General features: G+C 39.7%; 1 protein-coding gene across 2 annotated transcripts in view; it reads right to left on the bottom strand.

Moving 5' to 3' along the window:
• The window catches only part of itfg1 (integrin alpha FG-GAP repeat containing 1), a 172,149-nt gene that overhangs the window by 30,286 nt on the left and 119,497 nt on the right, over nucleotides 1–22,366 (bottom strand). For both annotated transcript variants that reach the window (XM_061814835.1, XM_061814836.1), the window contains exons 11-12: nucleotides 13,452–13,608; nucleotides 10,552–10,660 (exon numbers count right to left, since the gene is read on the bottom strand). In XM_061814835.1, the coding sequence (XP_061670819.1) occupies nucleotides 10,552–10,660; nucleotides 13,452–13,608 (266 nt within the window). The remainder of the gene's footprint in view (nucleotides 1–10,551; nucleotides 10,661–13,451; nucleotides 13,609–22,366) is intronic.

Here is a 22,366-nt window from a genome sequence, read left to right as displayed (position 1 = left end):
TTCTTTTTATATTGCTACTTTTAATTTATTGTATTGAAGAAAGTTTCTGCCTGTTATTTGATATTCTTGGAACAGTTCATCACATGTCCTAAAACATTAAATAAATAGTTAAATAGTAGTTGTTCACATGTGCTAAAATGAAACGGTATATTATTGATTTTGAAATCTGGATAATGACAGATTGGGAGAGCATACTGGGAACTATTTGAGAACCTGTAGCTTCTAAACTTTGCCACCAACCAGTTCAGGTGGATGCGATTATTGGGTTCTTTGTTCTAATTTTAGCCAAGGATGATGTTCCTCAATGTGTGAGAACAACTTGATGAGGTATTGTAATTGGTTACCTATATAATAGTATTTAAAGTTGGGAGCATTTAGGCCTCTCTGCTGTTTACTTTTGGAAGTTCCATTTTTTCAATTTCCTGAATGAAAATTGATTTAAACAGAGTAGAATGCTTGAAACAATTTAAATCTGGTCATAAATGGAATGACTGAGAATAAATACTTTATTTGAAGTAAAATTTTCTTTTTTTTTATTGTGGCTATTCTTCCCACCTGCTCTATCCACTTCCAACGCGCCGCACACAACCAATTCTTTTTAGTATCAATAATCTTAAATAATTAAAAGCGGCCATGTAATTCACCTGAGACACTGTATACGTACATTGCAAGGTGCTGCTGTTTTGGTTGGCAAGAGTGTTCCAAAGGGCTCCTGTTTTCTTGTGTGCTTATAGCTCATACTAAAATTAGCTCTTGGTCAAAGTGTGCCAACTAAAATGTGCAGTATCTGTGCGTGTCTTTTTTAACCTCACTATGGTTGGCTTTCATCTACTTGGACCTCACCTGCGCTGCACTGTCAGGTCATATGACATCACCCCCCACCCCCAAAACACACGGCCACCCACACCCACACACCCACACACACACACACACGCGCGCGCGCACACGCACACACACACACACACCACACACACGCACACACGCAGAAGCAGACTTTGACAGAGGGCCATGACATGCTGTGTCAGCGCTAGTGGCTACGAGCATGCAGGCTAACACGCATGGACAAACACGCACGCACACACAAGCACAGGCATAATAATGTAGAAGCAGAGCTCTATTCAGGGATGACAGTTTATGCTGATGTAGTCCACCCTATGAACTGGTTTAGCTTAGTATACCATAGAATAGTCTACTACAGTCCGATACTGTATAGTCAAACTCCAGTCGGGTTTAGGAGTCTAATCTATTCTCGTCAATTATGTACCCGTTTAATCTCACATAGGCTAAAATTGTCTAGTTCAATTTATACTAACCCATCGCCCACTTTACATTTGAAAACTTTCACAGCATTACACCAAACAAAAATTTTTCAAAAAGTATTAATACTGAAATAAAGACGATCTCGTCTCAATGTACTCAAAAACTCAAAAATCTGCGCCTGTTAAATAGACAGACCTGATACACATTCTAGAAGCCATTATTTATTATGTTGTACAAACCCAATTCCAATGAAGATGAGATGTTATGTTAAATATAAATAAAAACAAATCAAATGATTTGCAAATCATGTTCCAACTATAATTGATTCCACTCCAAAGACAAGATATTAAATGTTCAAAAAGCTGGGACAGGGTTATGTTTCCCACTGTGTTATATCACTTTTTTTTTTAAACATTCAATAAATGTTTAGGAACTGAGGACATTAATTGTTGAAGCTTTGTTGTACACTCAAGCCATTCTTGCTTGATGTACACCTTCAGCTATTCAAAAGTCTTCACATTGTATACTTCATAATGTGGCACACATTTTCATTGGGAGAGAGGTCTGTACTGCAGGCAGACCAGTCTACTACCCGCACTGTTTTACTACGAAGCCACACTGTTGTAACGTGCAGAATGTGATTTGGCATTGCCTTGCTGAAATAAGTAGGGCCATCCATGAAAAAGACATTGCTTGGATGGCATCATATGTTCCTCCAAAAACTCTATGTACCTTTAAGCGTTAATGGTGCCTTCACAGATGTGTAAGTTACCCATCCCAGCCCTAAAATTCAAAGTTAATGCATGGAGCTACTTGCACACGAAAGGCTTAAAAGAGAAGAAAGTCACATTCTAATTTAAATAAACTAATTTTTCACAGATTCAGAAGAATATATGCAAATGAGCATTGTTATATTACCTGTGTTACTCCTGCATTTGTGGGTAAATATTCAGTATTGGAAGGTTATTAGTTATTATTAGTTAGCCAGGCAATATGGTTATTAACTGTGCACATTAACTGTTCACATAAGATGGCGGTTTAAAAAACTCGATTTTAAGATAAGATGAGGAAGATATGTTGATGGATGGTAATCCTCTTTCTTTTCGTGCATTTATTTTTAGCAGAACGGTGGACAACTGGTGAGCACATCTTTCTCACATTTCGGAGGACCGGGTTTCAAATCTATGTGGAGTTTGAACGTTCTCCATGTACCTTAATGGGTTTTCGCCATGAACTCCGTTTCGCTCCCAGATCCTCAAAACATGCATGGTAGGTTGTTTGAACCCGAAATTGCATTGTGTGAACTTCAGTGTCATCGTCATCCACCCCTGAGGCTTCCTCACCGAGAAGCTTTTGAACTTTTGTTTTTTTTACCTCAACCCCAGAGATTGGACAGCCCGCCTCTGATTGCTTCCTCATGGAAAGCCATTGGAGCCACGTTACTACGAGCTGGTGATTTGTGGAAAGCTCTGCTCCTCTTCACCCGAGTGTCCAAGATATGCAGCCGTAAGTTCAATGCAAAGTCGATCATCAAAATACAACCGAGGTTGTCCTGGTGCCATGTCCACGTATGGACGCCCTTATGCTTGAACATGGTATTCGTTGTGGAGAGCACAGAAGCCCAATAACAGGACAGCACTCGGGTTCTGATTTGGGAAGGGGGGTCCACTCATGCCCTTCCGGTCTCACTGTCATTGCCCACATGAGCATTGAAGTCCTCCACCAGAAACAATTGAGTCCCCAGTGGGAGTGCTCTCCAGCACCATAAGAACTCCAAAACGGGTGGGTACTCTGAACTTATATTTGGTGCATTGGCACAAACAAGTTAATCCCAGTCCCCTCACCCGAAGGAGGCCACCATCTCATCCACTGGGGTGAACCCCGATGTACAGGTGCGGATCCGTACATGCCAATCACTATTTTTATTTCTGAAAATACTTTAGCTGTTATGCAAAAAATGAAGGGGTGCCAATAATGGTGAGCAAGCATTTATATAATTCACACATGCCCACACACAAAACAGTGCAGTCCGCTTCAGTGTATTCTAATACAGCTAAGTTCTTTTGTACAGTTGAAAAGAAGTTAGGTTATGTTTTTGTGTGCTAAGGTCTACTTTAGTCATAAGTATAGACTAAATCAGTTTTGTGTAGCCTATAAGCGTTTGTCTCATCATGGAGCATATTTGTGTTTTGTTTTGAATATTACCAGTCGTTTATACATTTGTAACAGTATTTTGAATACTACTGTAATAGAGTCTGGAATTGGACGACTTCAATTATTTTCTATGGGAAAAAAACGATCTGAAAGTCTGTCAGGCTGGGTAAAAGGAAGAGCACAATGGGAATGACAACTCCTTGCAAATGGTGTTTTTTGATGTACTGTATCATTATTGTATCAGCAGTCTGTCACCAAGCTCAGCCCCAGATTCAAATCCTCCCGTGGATATGTACACTGAAGGCTTCATTCAAACATGCTAAGACAGAATGGCAACTCTGAGTGAGAAACACAAATTGAAGCAAAATGAAGCATATGAAGACGTTGGCCAGAGAGGTGAAGACAAAGGAGGAGGCGGATGATTGACAAAAAGAGGCAAGGGCTGGAGAGCAAACGAGTGAGTGCGAGAGACAGACGGAGAGAGTGAGATGCTCGCAGATGTTCTTGAATGCAGCTAATCTGAATGCTAATAAGTGAGCAGGAAACTAATCAACCGCTACAGTTCTGCATGTCACTCTCTACATCTCACAAACACACACATGATACACACACTTAAAGACATGCCGCCGCTCTCATTCTAATTTTGGAGTTTAAGTCTTCTCAGCGGTAATGAGTCGACTCCATCTGTCCACGCTGCCACCATTTTGAGTCTTTTAAGTGGAGCACCATTCTGCTTTGTAGCTCACTTCATAGCTGCTTGACAGTTTTTTGTTATTGTTGGGGGTGGGGAGACCTGGCTGTCCTTTGACGAAGACGTCTGGCTCGTTATAGGAAATATGACTGGTTGCCTATGATGGAATGATTTTTAATTCCTAATGAATAAGAGGAGTGTGTGATTTTCTGTTAACAAACGAAACTATCTTCTAGTAGTTACCGTAAATTGTATTATAAGAATACCTCGACACCTCTTGCGACAAGCTGTGGGGTACATGAATGACTCGTGTAGTTCCTGCCGCGATGCATTGCTCGGGACAGTGAGGAGGACAAAGCATCAGTGCATTCCGTTTTTGTGGACGGCAGGAAAACAAAAATAACATGGATTCCTGGACATTGTGCTGCAAACTGATGTACATGACAAATTATAACAAAGGAACTTCATAAGATTACATTTTTGTCAGTTTTTTTTCAAACATCCCTTATTAATTATTGTTGTTACTTTGACTTTGTTTTTGGGATGTGGGAGGAGACCGGAGTACCCGGAGAAAACCCATAATGGCACAGGAAGAAATGCAAACTCCCCACTGGCGGGGCCGGGATTTGAACCTTGGTTCTCATAACTGCTCTAACTAACCATCGTGCTGCTGGGAACATACAGTGGGGCAAAAAAATGATTTAGTCCACCACCAATTGTGCAAGTTCTTCCACTTAAAAAGATGAGAGGCACCTGCAATTTTCATCGGCGGTAAACCTCACCCTTAAGACAAAATGGAAAAAAAAAAAAAAAAAAAATCAGATTTTTAAAGAATTTCTCAGCAAAGTCAATTTCAATACTTTGTTACAAACCCTTTGCTGGCAATGACAGAGGTCAAACGTTTTCTATAAGTCTTCACAAGTTTTGCACATACTGCTGCTGGTATTTTGGCCCATTCCTCAATGCAGATCTCCTCTAGCGCAGTGATGTCTTGGGGTTGTTGCTGGGAACACAGATTTACAACTCCCTCCAAAGATCTTCTGTGGGACTAAAATCTGGAGACTGGCTTGGCCACTCCAGGACCGTGAAATGCTTCTTACAAAGCCACTCCTCTGTTGCCTGGATGATGTGGTTCTGGGATTTTTGCTCACCGTTCTTGTGATCATTTTGACCCCGCGGGGTGAGACCTTGCATGGAGGCCCAGATTGAGGGAGATTATGTGGTCTTTTATGGCTTCCATTTTCTAAAATTGCTCCCACAGTTGATTTCTTCACACAAAACTGCTAACCTATTGTAGATTAAGTCTTCCCAGCCTGGTGCAGGTCTGCAATTTTGTTTCTGGCGTCCTCTGACAGCTCTTTAGTGTTGTCCAGAGTGGAGTTTTGAGTGTGAGGTTGTGGACTGGTGCCCTTTATATTGATAACGAGATAAAATAGATGGCATTAATACAAGTAATAATCGGAAGAGAGAGCAGCCTGTTAAAGAAAAAGTTAGTTATTTTAGCACTGCATTCAAGACTGAAACTACTGTATATGCAATACAGATTGATTCAACTTTTAAATTATTTTCCAGAAGGCCAATTCCACTTTTTCAGTCTCTTATGTAATATTCTAATTTCTTGGAGATGGTAAAGTGTGTTTTTTAATTAGGTCTAGGCTATAATCATCACAATAATACATCCGTCCATTTTTTGATGAACGTATTCTCACTAGGGTTGCAGGAGTGCTGGAGCCAATCACAGCTGTCTTTGGACAGGAGGGAGGGTACACCCTGAACTGGTTGCCAACCAATCGCAGGGAACGTGGAGACAGGCAACAGTCGCACTCAAAATCACACCGAGGAGCAATTTCGGGTCAATGAATGCATGTTTTTGGGATGTAGGAGGAAACCAAAGTGCCAGGACAAAACCCACGCAGGCATAGGGAGAACATGCAAATGCCGCACAGGTGGGACCGGGATTTGAACCTCGGTCCTCAGAACTCTGAGGCCAATGCTATACAGCTGCGCCACCGGTGGGGCTGCCCATCATAATAATAATACTTTACTGTATGCAGTGCATCTATTTTTAATTTTTGAATTGAAAGGGTAGGCTTGATAAGGCAAGGTAGGATATATAGAGTAAGTCAGCTAGGGGGGGGTTAGGGTCAGTAAGGTAAGGCAAGGCAACAGAGTAAGGTATGGTCATGTAACTAGGTAGTTACAGCTCTTTAATACCTCCTAATCTGGCAATTCTTCAGTTCCCCACACTTACCAAGTGTGTTGAGATGAACAGAAGTGGATCGCTTGGCGGAAACATGTTCTAAAAATACACGAATCCTCAATGTGGCCTGACAGGAGATGTTCTCTAATCACTTACAGCAGTCCTCCTATATATCCAGACCCATTATTAAAATGGCTGCAGCGTCATCCATCTATGTTCGCTCTGCTGTCTGAGGACAGCGACATGTCCTTTTGCGTCTCTTACAGCGCTGCTGCCTTAATGCAAGAGGCCGACATCAGTCAGTGCATGAAGGATTGTTGCCGCCATGATATCAAAGCCATTGAATGAGTCATTTTGGCCATTTGCAGGGGTTCTTCAAAGAAAAATTATTACTCAAAATTGGTGCAATTGCATCCAAATTTGGGCCCGATACACTCCTAATGATTTTCGATTTTCTTAAATTGCCCCACAAATTGGCCTGAGACTGTCACATGAAATTTTGCCCGTTTAGTGATTTTTCCTGAGGAGCATGAAATTTGGTTGGTCAGTCTATCAAAAGTAGACAGACAAAAAAGTCAAACTGTTTGATCCAGTATCCAATTCATTGTGCTGCGCCTTCTTGTGTAACCACCTTGGGCACCATTAGGCTGTACGGTATAATACAGTCATGCGGAGACAGACTAAGAAGACTAGACTTATTCTTCTACTGTAGGCTACTACTCATTTTTTATAGTAGAAGAATGTTTGCCTGTGAGTATTGTTGTATCATCTTTGTATAGGGCTAGGTGGAAGAAAAGAATATAAACTTAACTTGGATAAGTGGGCAGTGTATTACCATCCCCTATTGGTGGAAAATTGACACTGCAGGCACAATCAGTTCAAGTCAGGGAGTTCGCCATACATATTTAGTTGGAATGTGGATAAAGCATTCTGCATGGACTCTCCTGGTTGTGTCTGTGATGAGGATTTGAACTAAGGTTTTCTATGTCCCAACACAGCTGTTTTACCACCGCGCCATCTCAACACCAGGTGGACTTGAACGCAGAATAAGTTATTTCTAAATCCAATCATAAGTAGCAAAGAATAAAGATGGGGACAGTTGGAAACAGAAAATTAATTTGTGTTAAAATGCAAGAATAATAATAATGACATCAGCTGGTGAATGATAGATGTATTGTTTTTATACTGCGCTGTTGGCTAACTCATGACCGCCCGTGGTGTAATTTCAACAATACACATTGTTTAAAGGGTTGTACAATCTTGACTGTTGATACTTGGGATGTCAATGGCACTTTCCATTCATGTTAGCATTCAGTGGGCCGATGTCAAGGCAAAATAGTTTGCTTGTTTTAACAAATGACACGTAATTGTTTTGTTTGATGTTGACTTTGACAGGAAATTTCAACTGACAGTGGAGTTATTGAGGGCATTCTCACTATTTTGACAAAATGCTGCTTACTGTGAAGTGAGTAGAAATGACTTTACTGCCACAAAGCGCTCATATCTTAAGTTTGCGCTCACAAATCAGAAAAAAAAAAAATTCTAAAATCTGGTCACTCGTATTTCAAGGGATCACTGTATTGCAAAACCACTGTGACAGACCCTCAAGCAAAAAAAGATAAATCAGATTAGAAAATATATTGTTTGATCATATGTGGGAATTCTGATAGTTGGTATTCAATGTACATACAGCTTGCTGTAGTTATCTGGTGGGTGTTTAACAGCTTCCAGGCTGGAAATTCTGTTAAATATGGTGTGTAGTAAAGTGTTTTGTTTACAATTGTACACTGATATGTGTGTGTGTTCTTGTAGGCAGGCAGAAGGCGAGCACCTTACAAACACAAACACACACACACACACACACACACACACACACACACACACACACACACACACACACACGCACGCACACATCGCCCACACCTCCCAAAAGACAAGGGAACAACTGTTTGCCAAATGCAAGAAAAAAAGAATAAATGATGCTCTTTTCCTACTAATGAACAGCGTGGAGTGACAGATTAAACTGAGCATGCTTCCCCACCATAACCGCTACCCTTTCTCCTTCTGTGGGACTATTTTTGCTCTCCATGCATGTTGCCAGGGACCCACAATTTGACTTGAAAATAAGCTGTATTAACGTTGTGACTGGAATAAAAAGAAAAAAACTATGAGGAAAAGCTAGATAGAAGCTTTTTTGTTGGTGGCTGTCAGCTACAAAAGGGAGTGTGAAAACTATTGTCATGCTATTAATAAACATCATGCAAATTGAGTTTTTATGCCTGTAAAACAATACAAAACAAAACAGTACAGTACACCCAAAGGACAATAGGATACAGTGCTCATTGAACTTTGAATTAAACTACTTTGGGCATCTTGGGTCAGATGTGGTTTAAAATTGGCTGAGTTGTGTATTTGATGTGACAATATTTGCTGAATGTTTGTTGAAGAAGATAAACTGTAACCGTTCAAGAGTTCTGAACATGATTACTTCACCAGAAAATGTAATACAACCTGAAATAAATTGATCCAAATTATCATTTGTCAGATATACCCTGAAAGTATTGTCAACATTTTGCTTATTCCTCATTATTTTACAGGGTTTCCCAAAATGGATAACACACATCTTTTCCACTCAAAATTCTGTAATTCTCTTGATGTCATCATTGCTTTGTTTCTTAAAACATTTTTCTCATGTCATCATGTGGTGTTTCTAATCTTGAAGAGAATAATGAATGTATTACATGCTGGAATAAGGATGTAACATTGCATGTGGAAAAAGTGAATGGTTGTAAATACTGTACTTTCCCGATGCACTGTAAAAGTGCAAGATGTTAAATGTCACAGTATTACTGCTTCCACACGCGATAACTATCTTAAATTTGGATCAAATTTAGGTTACCATTTAAAGCTCTGACCTTGCATATACACACACCAAATTCGGTTTAGATAATGATAATAATCTGACAAATGTGTTTTCCCCTAATTAATTATTTTCGAGCAACAGCTATCTGTTCTGAAAAAAAAAGAACATTAATGTACATTAAAATAAAAAAGTTGGATACAAAAATATATAATAATACAAGAAATGCAGTGGTAGACAACCATACTCTATCCCATTGTGCGTCCTCCACCTTTTTTAAAATAAAATAAATTAGTCTAGTGGTACGGCAAAATTTGTAACTGGGTTTACACCTTGTTTTGCAGGCTAAGGTTAAGTTTACATTGTAGTAAGGGAATAAAATGATGAACGTAAAATGTTTTTGGTTTTGTGTAAACATGAAACACTAGTGACATTTAAAAAAGAACTTAAAAAAAGCATCAATCTTTCTCCCTTTAGAAAAGTGCAACATCAATGGTTTCTCAACTTTTAGGAAACATACTATGGAGACAAAATCCAATATTTATACTGTTTCAAAACAAGTTTGACGTACTGCCAGTGGTTGAGCTGCACCGTGTTTGACTATAGAATGTCACTAGAACGTGACACAATTACACTTCCTGGACACTTGGTTTCATACTAATATTTCCCGGTATCCAGACTTTACAAGTGCATAGCTATAGGTTACTGATAGACTACAATTCTGAATTATCTATACACCCACCCACCCAATGTTGAGATGACAAGCACTGCTACAAACACACCAAATGTGAATGGGCTACTAATAAAATGCAATGCACCCTCAAAATTATTTAGTCTAAGCTAGAAGTCCTGAGCCTAGCATCTTCCTCACTTTGCATGAAGATGGCAGCGTTAAGGAGCTTCAGGCTGGGGATCTAAATTACAGACGGCAGATAATAGTCACCACCATCTGCTCGCCACATTGGGGGTTGTGTGGGGAAGAAAGCAGTTGCTTGCGTTGACTTACTCTAATGAGTCCGACAGAGGTACAAAGAAAAAAGAAGAAATCCACAAGATGATAACATAATAACATACTGTATAAGGGCGGTTGTGGCTCAGCTGGTAGAGAGTCGGTGGTTCGAATTCCAGCTCCGACGGTCCGCATATCGAAATGTCCTTTGCAAAAACACTGAACCCTAATTTGCTTCCAGTGGGCCTGGCAGCACCTTGCATGGCAGCAGTCAATCATTGGTGTATGAATGGGTGAATATGTGGCTTTATAAAGCACTTTGGGTACTGTGATAGTGTAAATAAAGCACACTCTCTACTCCAAAAGAAAGAAGGGAGATTTCCTGGGTACAAAGGCGAAGAAAGTGAAGAGTGGATAGTCCTAAGGGTGTGACTCACCCATGACTTTCACAAAGTAGGCATCGGCTTCAAAGTTGTTCTTCAAGGCGTGGATAGCAAGGTCTCGCTTGCCCTCCACCTGCTTCATCACCAGCATGTCCAGTATGCCCTGCACACCAAACACTCAATTACAATATGGTCATTTTTTTTTAGTTTATTCCTTGGGGCAAAAAAAGAGAAATTCAACAGGGCAGATCGAATGGAGTCAAACTCAAAATATAGTGTTAAAACAGCTCATGTTTTTATGTCACAAAAGTACTTTATAGACAAACGGCTTTCTGTTCTTCAGATGTTTCTACAGCATAGTTGGGGTCCACCTGGAGTAAATTCAGCTGAAAAGTATTTGGAAGGAGACAAGTATGTGTACATACAGTGTATGCAGATAAAAATCACACTGCTTCACTTCAACCACACTTTATGTAAAAACCCTTCTCCCAAATTGATTTGAGATTTTATTCAGTCTCTAATTTTAACATTTATAATCTTTGCATATTTGTAAAATAATACATATATTTTTTGCAAAAATAAAAACCTTTTTTTATTTTGTCATTATGTGGGGTGTGTACAATTCAGACAAACTATTTAATGGTTCTAGACATGGGGAAGCAAGATGACGTTTAAATCTTATTTTCAAATGCCTGTTCTTGCAAGTGTCTGTATTCTATTGCATGTTTTGATCAATTACTGGATACATGCGGAACAGTATATATATACACCATAACTTGTGAAATGCGTACCCATGTATAATACGCAGCCCTAAAGATGACCTCAAAATTCTGAAAAAACCCTTCTACTTATTTATAATGCATTTTTACAATACATGACTTTCCTTCTACCCATATAATCAAAACATGAAGTTGGATATGTATTTTGTTAGTTTTATTTTTTTTAAATAACAAATTAAGCACTTAATTTAAACATATAACATCCATCCATCCATCCATCCATTATCTGAACCGCTCATCCTCACAAGAGTTGTGAGAATATTGCAGCCCATCCCAGCTATCTGTGGGTAGGAAGCAGGGTACAATGTGACCTGGTTGCCAGCATATTTTTTTAAAAAATTATTTGCTCTTTTGAAATTCAGTCCTCTTTTTTTTTTTTTTTAGTGAATAAGAAAACAGAGTTGTGCTCATATGTTTGATTACCCAAGCAGAAATTGTAAGATGTGTACAATTATTTCAAGAAAACATGAGGAATCAGGTGAAAGACAATTTTATTATAATGAGATTCAAATTCAACTGTTGAGCATTTCTGAAGAGCATTGTCATGAACTGCCCTACAGTATGCGTGTGCTCGCTCCCACCCCCCTATCTTTTCCTGCACTTGTTCTCAATCAGCCATCACCACTACTATTTAAGCCTACCGGTTTCTCAAGTTTAATTGCCAAAGTATTGCAGAGCCTCACAGCAGTACCAAGGCCACGTTTCTAATCAGTCTCACAACTCCTCGTTCCCCTGGCAACCGTGTGTCTTTTGCTCTTCATTCTACCCCATTTTCCAGACCCACTGCCTTCCTGCCACCAAGCCGATCACCTGATTTCGTCCGCTGCCTGCCAACACATCCAGGATTACCTCCATTACCTTTCCCTCAATAAACTGTATCATCTGCCTCCGCCTGCTCTTGGGTCTAGCTCCTGCACACGACAGCATTATTGTGGAAAAAAAAAAGATGGTTGTTGTTGACTGTTGTCATCAGTCGTTTAAAAAAAAAAAAAAAAAAAAAAAAAAACATTTCACAAATTCTGCCAGGGTATGCAATTTATGTGCACCACCACACATATGTGCGGTCGTATGTACAGCTCTCATATTGGAATGAAAGTGTAGGCTACACCTTTTTCATAACTTTTAGGCAGCGGTGGCAACTTGGAATGAAAGTGTAATGCTTCATCATAACCTCTAGATGGCAGCAGATATTTGTAAAACAGGGCAGCCCCCCCAATGTTCCCCTATACCTATGTATAATGCGCACCACTGACTTTTGACATTTTTTGGGGGGAAAAATCTGCATCATTCACAACAAATTATGAGACTTTACATATGTAATAATCGCATGCTTGTGCTAAATATATGATGACAATTGTATGTTGTTGATAACCAGGAAGCTTGATGTTTTGTCTTAAGTGGGACATACTGCCATCCCAGTCGTTAGACCTTGTATAGCACATTCCCTGCACTACGAAATTCCTCCTTTTTCTTGCAGGTCTTACTCAAAAGTAAGCAAAATGATCTTTTTGAAGGCAACTTTATTGAGACAGCTCCTGCACTTGATCTTAGTATCCAGTTAGGATTTTTCAGAACATTAGTCATTAGCTGTAGGAATGAAATGTGTATGTTTGTGTGTGTGTGTGTGTGTGTGTGTGTGTCCATATGAACAGCCCGGGAGCACATTGACAAGAAATGAATGTCTCATCTTGTGTGAACAACAGCAGGACGAAAGTCGCCTCATGGAGTTGAATGTGCCTTTAACTGCAGTTGTGATGCTCTAGACACAGTAGCAGACTTAGACAAACACACAGAGACATATATATAGACAGACACGGCTGGAGACACGCACTCACGGACACCTTGAGTAACATACACGGAGACACATACACAAACGTGTACTAATATTCACACACATTTCACTGACACACACAGAATGAATCACACACATGCAGACAGACGCACACGCAAACAGCTCAAGTATGACTTTTCGGCAGGCAAGAAAGTAATTTCTGTTGACATGAGTGGTGGAAAAGCTTACGATCTAATCCACTTTTCTGCTTAAGAAGGGAAGGTCATATTCTGTGTGCGATGTTGGATTTCTTGTTCTTATTCCCCATCTGCCATCAAATTCTCAAATAACAAAAGTCGCCATAAAAAAATGAAAAACGAAGGAAAGGAAAGATATCGACTCACATCCTCGTAAATGTCAAAGAAAGTGGCCGTGATAGCGTTGGGGATGGCGGCCAAGTCTGGCTGTTCCCAATGGACGCGGAACATCCGGACGATGCTCTGGCAGGGGAGAGCGGAGCTGGTGCAAGGAACGTTCTCCAACAGGAACGCCTGCTGAGCACTGGACCCAATGAGGAAACACAACGTTCTATTAGTAGTTTAGAAGACACAATCGGAAGACATAACCAGGATCAGATAGTCTCTGAATGATCCACAGAAATAGCCCAAATGAGTTTAAATTGACTGCCATTATCCAAATGGCACATCTTCAGTTCATTTTAAGGTATGGTTGCTCGAGAGTTTTTGTGCATGTACCAATGATTGAAATATCTACCGAATTTCTTGTGTGATATTGAAACTGACTACAGGACCTGAATTTCAAAGCAATATAGTGAAGTCATTAAAATGTCTGTCATGCGCTGTCTACATGAAATGACAAAAACAAACAAACAAAAAAATGCAATTAAGTGCTGCTCATCAGTTTATTATACTGTAGGTATAATATAGGTCATGTATATATATCACAAGGACAATTTTATCATTTAAGGGAACTTGAAAATGGCCACAATGACTCCAAAATCACTGTTTTGCACCAAAATGCCAGAGTAATCATGTTAGATTTGCCTATCAAACAAATTTATGAGACCAAATGAAATTGGCTTCAGGGGCTGAATTTCCCCCAAAAATCCAGGGAATGGGACTAAAACCAAAGCAAATTTTGCCTGGATACGTTGGTGACATTTTTAGGAATTGAAAAGTCTTTAAAGTGCTGATTAAATGGAAAGGAAATATGGTGATGCCATTTAATGATTTCCATTTTTAAGACCTTTGAAAGCCCTTTTGAACCATGCTGTAATTAAGAACTCTCTGGTCACTTTTGTAACAGTCCTGCTCTGACAGAGTTCTACGCTGAAAAATAAATGCATAACTCTATATTCCACTTCATCTTCACTTGTTTCTGTCACCGTTCCACTTTAATTCTCAGGGGGGTTTGAACTGCCTTCGTTCCAGTCTCCAATTCAAGTGTCTTTTGAGACGAGTTTTCGCCTTACTCTAGCATCTCGGTGGGACTAACACAAAAAAAGAACAAAAACACTAAAAATAGAACATAACGGTGAAAAGTTCTGAGATGACTCTGGCTGGCAGCGTGTTTCTGGTGTTGAAGGTGTGCAGAAGACTCCTGAGAGAACACTGAACGATATGTTAAGTGTTGGAATCTTTGCCAGGGTGAAATGTTGACTGATGCAGAGTTCAAGTGGATGACAAACACAACTAAGCCTTGCACAAATACATGGGAGAAACACACAAAAAAAAAAAATTGACGTAGCGGAAAAGTGGGTAAGAGATGGGTTACTCTATTTTCCGTGCAATATTTTGTGTACAAAATGTTACCTCACAGGTGACAGTAATCACCTGTAGTTTATTATAGTGGGACCTCGATAAAACAAACCTCCATATAACAGATAGTGGAAAAACAGATAGTCGGGAATGAACAATGCGTCCAAAAATAGTTTCTGTTTCTAACTTAAAATGACAGTCAGTCAGTTCCAGAACTGGGCGCTGGTGTTTACTCGTGCTGTGATGCAACGCAAGCAGAGAATGGGACTGATTTCTCTTTTTTTTGCATGTTTATCAGGTTAAATTGTTTCCCATCATCAAACAAATTTAAATATTAGTCAAAGACAACTAATGAACACAAAATGGAGTTTTAAAATGAAGGTTTTTATAATTAAAGGATAAAAGCTATCCAAGGAACAACATACTGTTGTCTATTATGCAGAGAGATGAAAGAGTGGCATATGACTCCAAGGAATACAAAAGAGAATAATTTTGAATATGGAACATGCTACTTCTTTTCAGTGATAAGTTTTTGTGTCAAGCTGTTAGCCTTTGGCAAGGCATTTGAACCAAAACTTATAAGCACACTAATTCTTTGCACCTCATGAAAATCACTCCCCTATGATGAGTTCTGTACATCAACAATATCATGATGACCAAGCATACCAGCATTGTAAGTTTGGATAAAATGTGAAACTTTTGAACATTTTATAGCTTTTAAAAAATAATTAACAATAATTTTGCACCGTATTAGACATTTTAAGCCATGAAAAAAAACTACCAAACAAGTTTGTACTTATAGAAATATAGTACATTTGGCCTCAAAGAAAAAGTGCTTCAATGTAATGGATAATCGGCTACATCGAAAGACACTACGCCCCTATTAGTCCGTACTGCCGTACGAGGTTCCAGTGTACATAATTTTTTTGTGAGTACCTTATTTTAATAATACAAGTGTTGATCACAGATAATGACTGTAATGCTTTGAGAAAATTACTGACAGTATTGGTATGACATCAGGAGGGAAGATTTCAGCCACTAATCAGAATCATGACAGTTGATTGATCGACTGAATTGATTTTAATAAACCAGGTGCAAACAGTTTGGGATAAAGAACACAATGTTTTAAACAGCTGTTTTTTTAACACCATAAAATCATGTACATATTCACCCAGTGCACACAATCTTGGATAATGGATATAATAATTTGGACACAAAGTTATAAAATCAGGTGTATATGCTTCAATAACCATGGTCAGAAACAAGAGCTGATTGTTCTTTGTCTCCAGAGACCAGATGCAGACCGTCTTGGGCAAGGCTGTAACGTTTCAAGTGGAAAATTGACAAACTCCACCCGAGAGCATAAATTAACCATTGATCACGGTCAACTTAACCCTACTCTTAAATTTTTTTTAAAGTAGATCACCGCTACTAACAAAATATTTTTTGAGCTGATGAATCACAAGGTATCAAAGCAGGTGGCTATATTAGGCATTAATTTGTTTCAATAAATTGTGATAATCTTGACTCAAGACCAATATTTGGAGCAGGTGATTGACATTGTATTCCATCAGATGAGTCAAGATATATACAAACAATATAGAATTCTCAAGGACATTGGATGAATGCAGTTCCTTTTTAAAGGATCCAAGTAATGCTTCTTGGTGCGCTGATTAAAAACAAATCAACTGCAATTTTGCAATTTCAAGTTTGTCGACGGACGAGCGCGGCGAAGCAGATTCGTCGTTAGTGGAGTCGGGGGGTGGGGTTGTAGCTGGATTAAACCACTCCGATTACACACACATACAGTATATAGTGTATATGTAGGGAGCTGGAGGTTTAGCTCATGTCTGCTGCTGTTTAATCCAAAAGTATTTGCAGCGTATTCCATCACTTCATGGTTAGGATCACAGTTTGGACTCTGAGTATGAGTGTGCAACTGAATTTTAGAAAGCATTTGAATCCCTTTCACTATTGTGTGTATTTGTGTGTCCTTTGGGCTACACTAGAAACCCTCTCAGCATTGCAGAGGTCGGAGTGAACTCAAAGTCATGAGGTGGAGAACCCTCAAATGTATGAATGTACGGCATTCACGCCCCACCGTATGCATGCATGCGTGTGTGTGTATATGTGCATGCACACGCGCACACACACACACACACACACACACACACACACTAATGATTTCTACACTATCCGACTTATTCAGCCAAGTCATCTTTCTTAACAAACACAATTGTTTTGCCTTATAATCTTTCATGTGCAAAAATTGGTTTAGAATTATTGTAAATAAGATAGAACACGAAGAACTCATAAAATGTCCCAAAAAGCTTTTAATAAATGATAAATATAGAAATAATTAAAACTGTGCATGAAAATTGCATTGTATTTTGTTGTAAAGTCATCCCTTACCGGTGTTCACTTTTAGCAGATTTACAGGATTGCAGATTTTTTTTTTTTTTAATTGTACTGTATTTATATCGCGGATTATTTGCTATATTGCATGATTTTGCGCTCATTGTTTTTGCACACGGACTGCTTCTGCAGGCTCATGTAGTATGAAGCACAAGCCTGGAGGAAAGTACTTTAAAGACAACATCCAAAGCTTGGGATCATTAGTTCAAGTTACACAACTGCACATCCTTGGTAAAGTAAACATCGTTGGGTAACTGAATATAGACTATCACTGAGTTTTAGAAAAAAAACTGTAATGACTCCAGAAGTGGTTAATATAGAATGCTTGTTCATTTTTAATGGGTTTATTGAACTAATAATCTCATTATACAGTAAACACAAGAAAATGTATATCCTGATGGCCTAACTGATACTGTCACTGAAAACCAGGCAGAGAGAGTAACATTTAGCGAGTTAACAGCCAGCCAATTCTACAGAACTTTTTGCTGAACATGACAGACACCCCCCCCCTCCTTTTTAACACATTCAACATGACAGATACTGGAATGTGAGGATGCTGATTCTCATAAAAAATGTATAAAAACAATACCTGCAACTTACATCCATAGAGTGCTCTATTGGAATTCAGCTTTAAAATATGCCAACATCAAATAAATGTAGGGTTTTTGTCTGTCACAGGGTGGTTTACAACGTAACCCCAGTGATAAAGGATTACTGTATTGAGTCCTTCCCCCAGGATTTGAATTAATACTGTGAGACTTTAGGTTGAAAATGACTAACCATGAGAAATACAGCAGTGAGAGTGTACTAGTGACTAGCGAAGATATCTCAAGGATAGAACACAACATGAAACTGGATTGCAAAGCAGAAAATGGATAGCAATATAATTAGAAATAATGCCTTCAAACACTCTAATCTGTCTAATTTATGCCTAGTACAGCAGGTAAAATCTCGTGGCCGTCGGGTATATTCACAAGGATTTGTCATCGTTCAGGTAGAACATATTGAAGACCATCACTTTTACATCAAAATGGCTGAGCACCTGTGGTTTTCGCAGTGTATTGCACATTCACACAGGAAACGAGGCAAAACCCTTGCACACGTTTTATTGTGGGAGCTACCGGTATTTGTACATAATGACTGAATCACATTCGCATTATTTACGGCACAGTAATATGCTTGTCCCAACTCGGTCTTCTTCATCAGCATGCTTACGTCTAGTGACAGTGAACTGTTTGTGGTCAGTGAGACAACCCCACCCACATTATTCCTTTGATCTTTTTTTCTTTTCCAGTTCTACTTATCATTCCAGCTCTTACTTCCCATGATCATTGCAGCAAGTGACAGTAAGCTATGAGTGGCCACAGCCAATGCAACAAGTCGCACAGGCTGGTCATTTCTCACCATCCTCCAGGCTGATTGGCTATCGTGATGCGATTTGCGTTTAAATTTGTCAATGCGAGTGAGTGGCCGGAGGAAATAATTTTCGCATGCTTGCTCCACTCGCATTGTGTCACACGGGTTGCCCAGCACATATCTGCGCCTATTCACGTGAACTGCATTGAATTATGTGTAATCACGTCACGTGGATAGCTCAATTTGCGTCCTCTGTGAATGCAGCATTAGGGTCTTTACAGACTGTTGGGCATCCAGTTATGACGCAAATGTGTGTCGGATGCAAATATTTTCCAATTTTCATGGGGGAGAATAAATTGCATAGGACATCATGGAAAAGTCTTCAACAAAAAAGACAAGCTAACATTTTCTTTGATTCAAACTTCATGGATTGATGCTGGTCATTTAGCTGGCTAACCTTTTATCCAAACTCCATCTCTCAGTTAAAGTAACTTTGGTCAATGTGTGTGCGTATTATACCTTTGGGATGTCACTTATGGCATGGCCTTCACTCCACCCATTTAATTGGTCCCTGGAGCGGGCAGCTGGCTGGCGGGAGTTAGGCCAGATGATCACACTGAGACACCGCTACCAGGCCACATCGAGCACGTGGAAAGCTACGATCTGCCAACCCATGCTCGGGTTCGCAAGTCCATTAACCCAGCCATCTGCTCCTTGATGTCCCCCTCCACTCTCCTGAGTGTTCTCCTCCATATCCTTGGCCACTTCAAAGAAATCTCAACACTACATGTTTTCAAAAAGGAACACTTATGGTTCCCACGTAGAACATATTAAGTAGAGGAGGAGAGTAACGGTGCGGTAGACAAACAGCAGCTTAGCCCCTGACTTGCGGACGTCACAGCTAGTGGTCTACTTGACTGGTATCTCACATTTATTAAGTAAGTTTCTTTCGGCTTGTCCCTTTTGGGGTCGCCACAGCGTGTCATCTCAGATGAACGCACATATGTTTGGCACAATTTTTACGCCGGATGCCCTTCCTGACGCAACCCTTCTCAGGGAGTGGAGGCCCCAGTGGGATACGAACCCACAACCCCTGGTTTATCAAACCAGTGCTCTAACCACTGAGCTACAGGGCCTCGGTATCTCACATTTATTAACTGATTTTAAAACATGGTGAAAATAATGAAGCTATACGTTTGATAATTGTTTCAGAGGGATCTCCTGTAATTCTTTGAAAGAAATCAGCCCACAGCCAGTTTCCGCTAGTAACTTGAAATTCAAGATTTCTGTTATAAGCAGACACGTTATTTCTCAAAAATCTAAAAAACCCATGGCTGAAAAGAAAGCATGTTTGCCATTTTGGTTTGAAGTAAAACATGAAACATCAAAAGTTCAAAGCTTAAACAAACATCTTAAAAATTCAGCCCCAAAGCTAATTTCAACTAGCAACATGAGATTTAGCATGCATGTTTATTATGAGTATCTGCTAGGATGAAGGGCAAAGTTTACAAAACAGTGGTGAGGCCGGCCATGATGTACGGACTAGAGACAGTGGCACTGAAGAAACAACAGGAATCTGAACTGGAGGTGGCAGAAATGAAGATGTTGAGGTTCTCGCTCGGAGTGACCAGGTTGGATAGGATTAGAAATGAGCTCATTAGAGGGACAGCCAAAGCTGGATGTTTTGGAGACAAGATTCGAGAGAGCAGACTTCGATGGTTTGGACATGTTCAGAGGCGAGAGAGTGAGTATATTGGTAGAAGGATGCTGAGGATGGAGCTCCCAGGCAAAAGAGCGAGAGGAAGACCAAAGAGAAGGTTTATGGATGTGGTGAGGGAAGACATGAGGGCAGTTGGGGTTAGAGAGGAAGATGCAGGAGATAGGCTAAGATGGCAAAAGATGACACGCTGTGGCGACCCCTAACGGGACAAGCCGAAAGGAAAAGAAGAAGAAGAAGTTTATTATGAGTATATAAACAAAGAAGGCTCAAGACGTCATGCCAGAAAATACACAGAAAGTCTGACTTTTGTTGGAAAATGCCACTATAGGGGCAATTTCCAGTGTCCAAAGAACTTCCGAGAGTTTTTGTCAGACTGCAAGCAGCTTTGAACCATATAGAGGAGAGAAACGAAGCTGAACCTGAGTTTTCTCCTTGTGTCAGCGGAGACATGGTAGCGAAGTTAGATAACTCATCAAAAAACAAGAAATTATCTAAAAATCAACTTCACATGGTCAGAGTCTGACAAAAAAGATTCAGCCATAAAGCCAGTTTCCTTTAGGTGCATATTTGCTCCCCAATTCTGTCACGACTCGATCCCAAATAAGTCTAAAAAGCCATTAGTGTACTCAGTGAAAAACCTCAAAACTAAGTTACGTACTGATCTGCCTTTTTGGACCATATGTAAATATTTCCAGTGGAAAGGTACAATAGTTTACACTGTCAATATGACCCAAACAATGCAGATGCTATCTGACTGAAAAATAACCTGTGTTGTTAAATGTATGATGCATTAATGTATTAATATAATTTCCAACTCATTTTACAACATGACCGTTAACGATAAAAGGATTACTATACATCTGATTTGATCTAGAAAAAAAAATGCATCATAAATGTGCATGTGTGTGCAGTAACACAGGATACACTTAGCTCCTCCTCTTCATCAACAAGATGCTCTTAGCCAAGTTGTATCCCCTCAACATACTTTTTTGACACACATTTCAATTTAGACCTGGAATGAAATAAAGACTCTAAATTGCTTGTAGGTGTGAATGTGAGTGTGAATGGTTGTTTATTTGTCCCTTGCAATTGAGTTGGCGACCAGTTCATGTTGTACCCTGCCTCTCGCACTGAGATATCTGGGATAGGCTCCAGCATGCTCGTGACCCTAGTGAGGATAAACAGAACGCAAGATGAATGAATGAATATGATGGGGATGATGGTATTTATATTTCTTTAATAGCCAATGGAAAAAATTTGGAGGAAATTAAAAAAATTGGACATTGTTTATTAAAACTGAATATGAGCTTTTTTATTAGCTGATGAGTGTACCTGAAGGTCCCATGCCTGTAGACGCTATTGTGACTGACAGAGTTTACGGAGTTTACTCCAACGACTGTTTGTGAATTCTTTGTTTTGAGTCCTGAAAAGCATGAGGCCGTCTCAGGAAAAGCGGGATTATCCACCGTAATCCCTAACGGTGATCCTTTTATATGCCCATGATTAGTCGAGTGCGGCGGAGTGTCGACACGCTGTCGCGGCACAGGCAGGATTAAAGGTTTCCTCAGAGCCAAAACACCTTGCAGGAGGTTCTTATTACCGTAATGATCACGCTGCTCGACAAAAACTGAAAAGATTACACTTGTCAAAATATTAGGAACAGCTCTTGGCATGACACAATGCAACAATAATAAACTGATTAGTCCTGTTTAGGATCCAAGAAAACTCGTGGTAAAAACAAAACAACGCTAGACTAATGGAGTAGATGTCCGTGTGCTACAAAACGAAAAACTCCATAACAAAACAGAGGACAACACCACTATGTATCCGACATTCAGTGAAGGATTGATTTGAAATATCATTGCCTAGCAACAGTCTACAAACCTCTTGGCAGCTGCTTGGTTGGTCTGCATACAGATAAACGAGACAGACATACAGACACAGTTAGACAAACACACGGGAGAAGACATTGTAATTTGTGGGGTACTGTAGTTATGGCAAATGTTATGATGAAGTTCTGGTTTGTGGGCCCAAACACCTATAGTATATG

This window comes from Syngnathoides biaculeatus, chromosome 3 (genome assembly GCF_019802595.1).
Source record: "Syngnathoides biaculeatus isolate LvHL_M chromosome 3, ASM1980259v1, whole genome shotgun sequence".
NCBI lineage: Eukaryota > Metazoa > Chordata > Actinopteri > Syngnathiformes > Syngnathidae > Syngnathoides > Syngnathoides biaculeatus.
This window is presented reverse-complemented; position numbering and strand designations above follow the sequence as displayed.